An 11,045-nucleotide genomic window follows, 5' to 3' on the forward strand; every position below is an offset into this window, starting at 1 on the left:
AAACAAGCAGCTGATGAGTTAGCTGTCCATGTTCCCATGTAGCTAGCATAATTTTGATGCTGAATATGTGCTGTGTGATAGTAATAGAGAGTCACAGTATAGTCCTTCTTCAGCTTCTGTGCAAAGTAAATGCCGTGGTAATGTTAGATTTTTCAGAGGTGCCTAACAGAGATTAGAAAGCTAAATCCTTCCAAATTATGGAAGACTTACTTGAAATCCACAGAAAAATATAGAACATTCTGAGTGAAATTCTGTCTCAGAAGTCTGTGGGAATACTGCCACTTGAATGGAACCAGAACCTCAGCAAGGGACATAGAGCTGATCTTGACACTTGAGACCCCAAGACAGAGCCCAGCCGAATTCTTTAAAATTAAAATTTTTAATTGGTTTCACATTCCTTCCTGATCTTAAAAGATTCCTTTCACTATTTTTGAGTTTCATGTTAGTATATGGTACAGTACAGTTAACTTATTTGTAATCTTAGCAAAATTAAGCTTTTAGTTCTCCAGAGCCCAGAGGTGTTGTTAAATACTATCATTTCCCTTATTCAAATCTGACCTAGATATTGTGAAACTCTCTGTTCTATTATAGTGCTGCATGATATATATTTTACATTATACTTTTAATGAGTTAGCATTTTTAAAATTTTTATTAGAAAGGTGCATGTCATATGATCTTTTATCAAATGTCAATGTGAAAGCATGTGCTTTGTTATGTTTATCTGTAGCAGTACAGTTTATCTGTACAGTTTTAACCCTTCTGCTGTATTTTAATGTTGGTTTTAGAATTAAAAGCTTTAAAATGAGTGTCTTCTGAGTTTAAAGTCTTCTGAACAGAAATGAGTGATGAGTGACCATTTGCAAGCTTGTTTGATTGACAACCTTCACCACTGACATGTGCTTGGCTAGTATTCAAATTCTGCTGAAGACAGTAGAGAGAGTCATGTTGACTTCAAAAGGCTTAGAAACTGGTGGTTATCTACAAAAAAAAGTACAGCTTGAAGAAAACCATTGTCAGCCTACCTCTCTGTTTTGCTGTTATCTTTTGATCCTTTTGAATCAGATTATTTTCTAAGGACCGTTGAATCTGCAGTATCTCTCCTGAGGCTTCAAGCAATAGTCCTTAGTAATGTCAGTTTTAGAAATACAGGGTAATGAATGTTACAGATGCAAACAGAAGTGTCCTCAGTTGATGGGCGAGTATTTAAGATCTATCTCAGACATTTTGACAGATGTAGTCAATGGCTACTGCTGTATTTCATTGTCAACTACTGACGCAACAGGCAAATTTTGGGAACATGAGCTCTACTTGGTTACACAGATTTTTACTAGAAGTTACTTACAATGCAGCCATCATTAGAGATTGTATGACACAGCAAATTCAGCAAAGGTGGTTGCAGAATAAACCCTGTGAGATACGCTTTGCTTTCACGTCCTGGGAATGGCACAGACGCAGAGATCATTTTTTTCTGTATTGTTGTGCCAAAGCAGACATACCCATGTGTAATAATATATATAGTATAGAGAGAATTATGTATTCTTATATATGTAAAACATGTCTGGCTAGAAATATAACTGTATGGGGAGAGGCTAGTGCAAATCAATACCCACTATACAGACATAAAATCGTTGACAATAGTTGCCTCAGCCTTGAACAATGCAAGCATCAGGTTCTGCTCTGCACAGAAATTCATGTACAAGGACAGGTGGTCTTCATAGCACCTGCAAACCAAAATGCTGTCCCATTTCACCACTCTCAATCTGTATCTTTTGTGGGGCAGCACTTGTGACTGATGTTACTGCGAATTCAGATCTCCAGAAAGTACTGTCATTAGCTCCTGGTGTCTTTTACTGCCCAGGAAATGTGTAAAGGAAGCTTATTGTGGCTGACACTGTACTGCTGACCAAAGTCTTGATAATCTTGCCAATGCAGGAAAGCATTCACCAGCTGGTAAAGCTGAAGCTTGATAACCAGCATGGTGCCCATCTGTGAGATGCTTTAAATCCACAGATTCACACCCCAGATGTGGAATTACTCAGCAAATCTAGCTAGTATTCTTTTCTAAAATGGCATTCTATACAGATAAATATGTGATGTGTTCCTCCTTTCCTAGGAGATTATATCCCTACCAGAAAATGGGAAAGCAATTGTAATAACAGCTGAAGAACTGAAGGCGATATGTACTTGACTGATCTTGACTTCGGTTCTTCACTCCGTGGACATTCATTGTCTATGGTTACACAAAATAATGCAGAGGATACTAATACGGTATTCATGATGTGATGATTTTTTGGAAACATTGTGCATTTTTATTGTTGTTTATTGCAGTTCCATCTACATACAGGTGAGGATGCAGGCAGGTATACGAAATAAATCACACAATGCAACAACAGACTCATGAAAGTATTTAATTAGATTGATAAACCTTCACTATATTATTTCAGTTTGAATGTTGAGGAATAGATTGAATAACCACAATATTTTAGAAAATTCCAAAAAGTAAAAAAAAACCCAACAAAACGGTTAAGGTATTTCCAGGTGTAAAACTTCCTAGATTTTATTCAAACCATTGGCATTGGAAAAAGACTGTTCTGCCACTGAAAAGTTATTCTTTATCCCCTAGACTAGGTAGCAAATGTCTTTTTTTATTAGCTTGTTATCGATATATTCAGAGGGTCTCCAGTTCCATGGTTCTTTTTGTGTAAACGGAGGAAAGTTATCTGCTTCTTCCTACAGCTAATTAGTCAAACCAGAAACAATAATTTATTTAAAGGAAAGTGAAATGAAATCAGGTGTTTCCTGCAAATAGTGCAAGGGCATAGTGTTGAGCCTGACTGTGCAGTCAGAAGATGCAGGGTCTTTTGAAGATCTGTGTATGAAGAACAGATTAGTAAGAGGTTCCCCAGCACGTAGAACATCTCTCTCCCACCCCACTCAGACCGCTAAAAGTTATCAATAGCCCTTCCATCTGAATTGACCTCAACAGTAAGTCTTTGGTTTTTTAAGTGTGTCTTTCTGGGGCTGTCCTTTCAGACCAATATAAAGGCAAGGCTACGGAAGATAATTCTGATTATTCTCCAGCTGGCTACCATCTGCTTTTCAGCTAATGAGTACTCTGTCCTCATAATTCCTGTCTGAATTTCCCCTACTTCACACCAGTCAGTGTAAAACATTGGATTGTACATTAGTACATTCTAAATTGGAATTAAAAGATAAAATCAATGGCAATCCAATGTTCCCTCCAAAGAAAATTGGGGGAAAATCCCTTTCCTCCTAATTTAAAATTTGCTAAAATGCACTTTCTGATATAGAGATATAAACCAGTCTGAAACGTGAGAAAGTGAGTTCTGTAGAATTTGTTTGTGTGCGAACCCTCATGGCTGAAACCTTCCAATGAGCATGCACAAGTACATGATGTTATTTAGTGTCCCATAGTACACTAACCATGGTCCTTTGGTTCAGATGTGGAATTAAGCTACCCCACGTTCTGTATTTGCACCTCACCTTTCCACAGCACTTTGTCTTACATGCAAATCCATCCTTTTTGGAACTAACTTCTGGTGCTGGATTGAACAGTTTCACACAATACCAAGTTCGACCTTGGAGCTCCTTTTACTCCTACACCTTTGTGAATTTTGCCCTGGATTTCAATGGCAATATGTACTTCCCAGCCACTGAATGCCAAATACAAAGCTACTGTAGTGGTATCCTTGTGTTCATGAGTTCGCATAATTGCTAATCACTGCATTTCATAGCAAAATAAAATGGTCTGAAAATAAGCGTTTTGATGAGATCTGAGAACAAATCAGTGTTCCTCGCACCAGATCTCTAGTGCATACCATTATTATTATTATTTTTTGTAGCTTTTGCATCCTGCCTTCAGGCAGAAAAACACTCTCTGTTCCTGCCTGAGAAGCCTGTTTAGGTTAAGCTACTAAAAAGAAGCTACATGTATGGAAGAATGCACTAAACATATTGCCTGTGTGCCCAGAATATAACACACTTAATCTATCAAAGTCATGAAATACTGCCTGTGAAGCCTTTTTGGTCTCTTTCACTTTCATGAATAATACCTCTTTTTCTGTTCTTTCCTCACTACAACAAAGTAGAGAGACATATTTTCAAAGTATTTAACCCTTTTTCACTCCCGAAGTAATGAAACTGTAGGTTGAAAAAATACTAGTACTGAATCTGTCAAAACTGACCAAGGGATCAAGATTTTTACCAATAGTTTGGGGAAATGCTGAATGCAGAGCACTAGAAAACTTCAGTTCGCCATGGGCAAAGGAGCCAGGATTTCACAGTGGCTGGAATGAAACACAGTCCCGGGACATTTAAACTCTGTTTTTCCTGTTGGAAAAAAACCTGTGTCCTTAAAAAGCCACAATGGAGTTCTTCTGAGAACAATTCTCATAAAGGATGGAAGGGATTTTAAATTGCAACAATGGACTTGAGGCAGAAAATGTGGGTGAGGTGTCAGAAAGACAGAGCAGATCTGAGCAGATCTCAATATATTGCTGTGCTTGTGCATTCTGTGACCTTTTCTGACAAACGTGTAATGTATATACACCTATGCATGGTGCAGTGTTTGTAAGTAAAAACATCAAGTATAAACACTTCTGTGGGCATCTGAAACACGATAGTCAGGGCTAATCCATGCAACTGTTCTGAACAGAAAATGAACTGTGATTTAAAAACCAAATGATAGCTGGATCTCCTTGCCTGATAAAGACATACAGGGTTTGGAATTCCTCCACTGAGAGGACTGATAAATTGTAGGTAATGCTTACTGCTGAAAGTTTGCAAAAGAGCATTAAAAATGAATTCTAGATCCATTCTCTGTGTTGTTTCTGAAGCCCAGAGATGAAAAGGCCTATAGTACCAAAGATGTAACACACCTGCAGGCAGCTGGCCTGGTAGGGGTGGCTCGTTCAGGCTTGCTGCAGAGTGGAAATGGGCTCAGCATGAGCCGCTGTGCAGCTGATGCCCCATGCTGTGTATTAAAGATGTGTTGAGAAAACTCCTCTAATCTATATAACATGAAACTCTTCTGCAAGTTTTAATATGATTGATAGTAGAAAATTACACAGAGACCTTTCAAGACTCAGAAAATCTCCCATGTCAGAAGTGCATTCTCTAGCAGTATGGCTTTGCTGGCAATGTGTTGAGATTCAAGTTTCTGAGTGCAGATTGTGCTCTGCCTTTAAATAGATCAGTCTCTAAATGCTCATGGAAACCAGGCTGCGAGTGCCTTTGAGGCCTGACAGTCACCCATGACTAACTCATCTCTACAGCACCTTTAGTGTGAAAGATATTAGATGGATACGCAAAATCCCAGGCCTCTGCTGCAAGAACTGACAATTTAGTTGGATGTCTCAACATAACAACTTCCATGGGATAGATGCAGTGTCAGATTCTACCACTCCAGCCAAGTGCAGGAGCTCACTCTGCAAACCGTCTGGTATGTGCTCTCTATGTGACTCTGCTAATGACAACGTAATAAACAGTTAGTGCTACCAGGACTGTGGAGAGGTTGGATCAGGCAGGGAGGAACTGCTGGTTGAAGAGCACCAGATTTCTTCAGAACTCAAGATCAAGAATAAAACACTGGTCCTGACCTGAGTACACTCACCACTGACTCATTTGGTTCCAGGCAAAAAGGGCCAGATATTGTTTAGTGCTCTAGGAGGACAAAAGGCAATTTTCTGTTAAAGGGTAGGCAGTGATCAGCTTGGATAATTGTAAAAATGCTATGTATGACAACAGAAATAAATAATAATTAAAAAAAAAAACCACAAAATTGTCCTGTGTACAGCTGATCTGTATAGCACATTGTTTCTTAAAAGAAGGTAAACTCCACTGTAGCACTATGCCAAATGCTATTCTAAAAATAAATCTTATCTATCCCATGAACCTTCTCTGAATGTCCAGCTCACTGGTTTTCTTCAAACACTAATATGTGCCCTGCCACCCATACGATAGGACCAAGAAATACCTGGCAATTGGTTTCAATGAGACCAGGTGTTAACCCCACAAACAGAGCTCCACTACAACTGCATGCATTGTTCGGAGGGTAGCATTGAGGAGAGAAGCAGGATTTAGACCCAGAGGTGTTTTAAAGGTAGCAAGAACAGAAAGAAGCTCTCGCCTCCAGGCCACGGCTTGGTATCACCCAAGCTGTCGCATCCTGAAGCCAAATTCAGATCCAAGCCTAGAAACTGCCTCTGAAAAGCAACGTGATTATTCCTGTTTGATCCACAATCAGCGCTGTTCCTACAAGTTCTAGTGGCCATCAGGAGGGACCCCATCAGCCGAACAAAAATAAAGCCCCAGTAATTCTCTGGCCTGAGCATGGAGTCTACAGAAAAAGCTCGAAGCTTCTGTCATGCTGTCTTTGATCAAATAAGCAGTAGATTCCTACTGGCTAAAATATAGTGTATGAAAGAAGTGTACTTTATTTAAAAAAACAACAACCCCAAAAAACTTTCCTTTTTAAATGGCCAAATTCTTATATTTAAAATGGCCAAAAAAAAACCTATTCCCATTTATTTCTCTGCTTAACTAGAAGAAAAGAAAATAAAAATCACAGCGAGGTTTCAGAGGCAGTACTAATTTATTTCTGTAACTTCAAATTCTCACATGTTCAATAAAAAACCTCAGTGGATTATGGTGGATTAGCCTAGAAATATTGCTTAAACTTGTATTTTGTTACAAAGTCTTACCTCAGCTAAATGAATGGAGGAAGGACATTGCCTGTAAATACCATGTTTTAAACATACATTTTGTTCTACCGTGGGAATTTTTCACTCCCGTTAAACTTTGCTTTAATACAAATACTTTCTTGGTCTTACACTAACAACGGAATAAAGCACGACTCAGATCTGCATGGCTGTATCTCAAGTCATATGTTTATCATTCCATTTTTCACTAGAGTTTGCTGTCTTGCCTTGTAAAACCCCATGTAACTTTTGACAGAGAACATCTAATCCTAGACAAAATGGAAAAAGTTGACCCCTTCCTATATATATTTGCAGAACTGTACAAATCTAGGTTCCCAGCAGGCTGACACTTTGCTTTCTTATGCAAGGCAAGCAATTGCTAACAAACCCGGCAAAGGCAGTACGCAGCTACCTGGCAGCCTGTTTTCTCATGGTGGGTCTGACCTTCAGGGATGCTCAGCACCCATGGGCACACCCTGAGACCCTTACCTGCTTCCTCTGGGAACAGAATGCAATGAAAGACCCTACTCCTCATCACGTCCATCAGCAGTATTTTAGCTGTTGGCCTCAGGGTCATGAAATAACGACTTGCCTGCATCATCAAAGAGCTGCTCTGTACATTGCAGAATAAGGTCCTGCAGTGACTAAGTCCTGCGGGAGACAATCTGCCAAACAACAGAGTGCTTTTATGTGGAAGTGGGAGTTGCGCATGTCAGGGAGAGGATCTGTTTTTGTGGAATTCCTTTGCTCAGTGGATAAAACTTAGGTTGTACAGTACCATTGCTGCAGCCCAGAGCAGCAAAGCTGCCTGTAGTCATCTATTCAGAGGCCGTACCTGACTCAAACTAACTAGTATTTTTTTTAATTTATCCTAATAGTATTCTGATGCCCCACCAAAGCCTGATCAAAGCATTAACATCTTGTTTGGTCTGAAAGAAACCAAACTGTCTCATTTAAAAAAATTGTATTTTCTCCTTCTGGAAACCTCTGCAGAGACTGGTTGTCTGTAATGATTTGATGTAAGTTTCCAAACAAATAAACTGGTGGATGCATAAAGTTTCCATTCACTTTCCAAACAACTCCATGGACAGCAAAGAATGTCTCGCTTCAGTGGAAAATTCCTTGCCACTTCCTACACATTTGAGGCTGCTACAAAAAAAAGAGAGTTTTTCTTCTTTCCTACCCTGGTAACTCAATACATTTGTCTGGTACAACTTATGGTTGACAAAAAAACCCAGCTAAGTAAGAACAGCTGTTAAGACTTCCCTCACAGAGGAATGTTTTTTGGAGTTGTGAGAGTTTAGTTATAGGAACTGGGACTTGTGAGACGCTAGCAAATTACTCTATGCTTTAGTAACCATTACTCTAAGAACTTAACCCTTAGAGCAGCTGTTTAGCATTCACATCGTATTATAGCACATCTCTATTACCTACATAGTAGCGGCCAGATAAGGTTTTTATACACATCATGGAACATGCAATTCACTGTTGGATAGAATAGCCAGGATTTTGTCTCTGTAAGTTGCAGGCTCAGATTTTGAATGGTTAATCCTCATTACTCACTTCATATTTTTCTTGTTATGTATCCATAAGCCATGAACAAACCCATGTCAGCCAGGTCCTCTGTCCCCTCCCCCCAGCAAAGCATGGCTCTGAGACCCCTGAGTGGACTGTAACCATTTATCAACCATAAAGAAACATCTGGCATTTTAGAAAAGGCACGTGAAAATGACATTTTCAGAAGAGTCAGATCCAGCTCTGAACACAACACATAGAATTCTATTGCCTAGGCAACTTTAGAGGTACTGAAATATATTTTTAATATCTGAGTCCACTGACATCTGCTCCTAGTCTCTGCAAGAACTGTGTCATGATCACGTTGTAATCTCCTTGTCAAGTATGCCTATAGAATCCAAAAGTGTTAGCAACATTCCAATGAACTCAATTCTGGTGGCGAATGAAGCTAAAACCTGTACTTTGCAGGTACTGATGATGGGTTAGCCTTTGAAAACTCCTCTGAGCCTATCTGGCTGCTAGGAGACTTTCAGAAGAGCCCGAAGGGTGAGCACATGGATTCCTTGAAGCAGAGGAGAATAAAATACTGCCAGGAAGAAAAGAGACAAATCACTTCTACGCTCCCTAACATCAGCCAGCTATTGGAGTGCATGCTGACATCTCTCAATCCCTCCCAAAATGGAGCGATGCTATTGCTAAGACCCATTCATCTATAGAGCATGACATTCTTTCCTACATACAGCTCCAGAGTTTTGATTCAGCTCTTGGTATCAGCTGGCAGCCACTGCTCCCCTCCTGCCAGTGTGTCTATGGGCTTGGGTACAACTGGCAGCAGGAAAACAAAATAAGAGGGAAAGGGAGAAAATCAAATTAAAATGTAATTTTTCCAAGATGAAGAACTGAATTGTTTAACCTTTAAACATGCTTGTTTACTTACAGAAAGAGTATTTCAGGCACAAAAGGTCTGAGTATCAGTCACATACCAGGTTAAATTGTAATAGTATCACGATTGTCCCATGCAGTGCAGTCAGCTATATTATCCCCTATCAAGAAGTTGAAATTGTAGTTTTTGTATACATACATATATATAAAGTATGCATCTTTCACACTATGGTCTCCTGGTCTGAGCTGACTCCAGCAGGGTTTATGTAACAACAGTATCTGTCGTAAGGGCTGTTCTCCTTGTAAGAGCAGACAATGATACTATCTTTAGGAGCAACAAAAATGTTGTCTTCAACATCAGGGCAAGCAGCGCTGTCCCTGGTGGGAGAAGAGCTCTTCCTCTCCAAGGCACTGTACATGGAGCCATCTCCCACAAACACATTCCCCGGCATCTCTGGGTAGCAGGTCTCCAGGTATCTCAGCATCTCCTCCTGCTCCACTTTTCTGATAAGACTCTTGCACTCTCCCATGGTGGTGGTGGTGGTGGTGGTGCAGATGGACACGGAGTCCTCGCCTTGCAGCACCCTCCTGTCCTTCTGGTACGCTTTCTCGGCCAGCTCATCACAACTCCCCTTGCCGGACTCCAGGTCTGAGGGGGTCCTCAGCAGCTCCATGACATCCCGGTCCTTGACTTCCTTGCAGCATGGACACTTGTTCTTGGGCCACTTGGTACAGCCGTCAGTCTTTCTGGTGAGGGCAATGGCAGCGATGCCCGGCAAGCAGATGGCCGGCCCGATGGCCAGCAGCGGGATGTCCCCCAGGGTCTCCCCCTTGATGCCAGACACGGTGAACATGAAGCCGAACACCAGGAAGACACTGACGAGAGCCACCACCAGCCCCGTCCGGGGGTTGATGTCATCGGGTCTCATGGTCCGCGCCATCCTGCCGGCGTGCGAGGGACCGCTGCCCTTGGCCGCGGCGGCCCCGGGGACAGGGGACGGGTGCTCCCCGGCAAAGTGGCTGAAGTTTCCCGGACGGTGAAGCGTGGCGGCCCCCGACGGCCGGCACCGCTCGGCTGCCCCTCGGTGGGGCCTCGGCCGGGGGCAGGGGCGGCGGCGGGGCCGGGGCCAGGAGCCGTGCTGCCTGCCGCGTCCCCCGCTCCGCCGTGCGCCCCGCTCCGCCGTGCGCCCCGCTCCGCCGTGCGCCCCGCTCCGCCGTGCGCCCCGCTCCGCCGTGCGCCCCGCTCCGCCGTGCGCCCCGCTCCGCCGTGCGCCCCGCTCCGCCGTGCGCTGCGCTGGGCGGGAGCGCCCCCCCGCCGGCGGCCCCGCCGCGCCCCCTCACGCGTGACGGCGGCCACGGGCCGAGCGGCTCCAGCCCTGCGGACGGGCGGGGGTGGGGCGGGAGAGACCCGGGCGGGTTCCAGCCGCCGGCGGGCGGGGGTCGAGTGCCGCGGGGGACACCGGCCCTTCCTCCTCCTCCTCGCCCGGCGCCGCGCAGCCCCGCAGCAGCCGAGGGTACGTGCGCCGCCCAGGCGTGCCGCGGCGCGGGGGGCTGCGGGGTCGGTGGGCGCCGGGCTTTGGGAGCGCTCGGGGGAGGCTCGGGGGGGTCCCCCCGCCTGATGGCCGCGGCGGCTTCGCTGGCAGCTGCGGCCGCTCCGGCCGGGCTCCCCCTCCCTCCTGGGCGGCGGGGAGCGAGTCCGGGGCGCCCGCGCGGACCCCGACAGGCGCCCTGCCCCGCGGCGCTGGGGACCCCCGCCCGCAAAGCCCCCGCCGCTGTGGGGCAGGGGGTTGGGGAGTAAATCCCCCGCCGGACAGAGAGCGGTCCTGTCCCAAACTCTGCTTCCCCGCGGTAGGCGCAAGCAAGTAACGAGGCTCAGGAGATGCTGTGATGCCGCTGAATTTCATCCCGGAGGAGGCCCTTAGTGGTAAA

The 11,045-nt window shown here is 44.2% G+C and overlaps 1 protein-coding gene across 1 annotated transcript; it reads right to left on the reverse strand.

Annotated features, from left to right (window-relative positions):
- Positions 1 to 6,512: 6,512 nt before the first annotated feature.
- Positions 6,513 to 10,372, reverse strand: TMEM215 (transmembrane protein 215). Its single transcript, XM_040580918.1, has one exon. It carries the CDS (start codon positions 10,055 to 10,057, stop codon positions 9,338 to 9,340), a length of 720 nt encoding a protein of 239 aa, XP_040436852.1. The 5' UTR covers positions 10,058 to 10,372; the 3' UTR covers positions 6,513 to 9,337.
- Positions 10,373 to 11,045: the final 673 nt, after the last annotated feature.

The sequence above is a fragment of the Falco naumanni genome, chromosome Z (genome assembly GCF_017639655.2).
Source record: "Falco naumanni isolate bFalNau1 chromosome Z, bFalNau1.pat, whole genome shotgun sequence".
NCBI classification, from domain to species: domain Eukaryota; kingdom Metazoa; phylum Chordata; class Aves; order Falconiformes; family Falconidae; genus Falco; species Falco naumanni.

Bases quoted from the DNA above. Each gene is read 5' to 3' on its own strand.
- TMEM215 (XM_040580918.1), bottom strand. From the start codon at position 10,057: ATGGCGCGGACCATGAGACCCGATGACATCAACCCCCGGACGGGGCTG.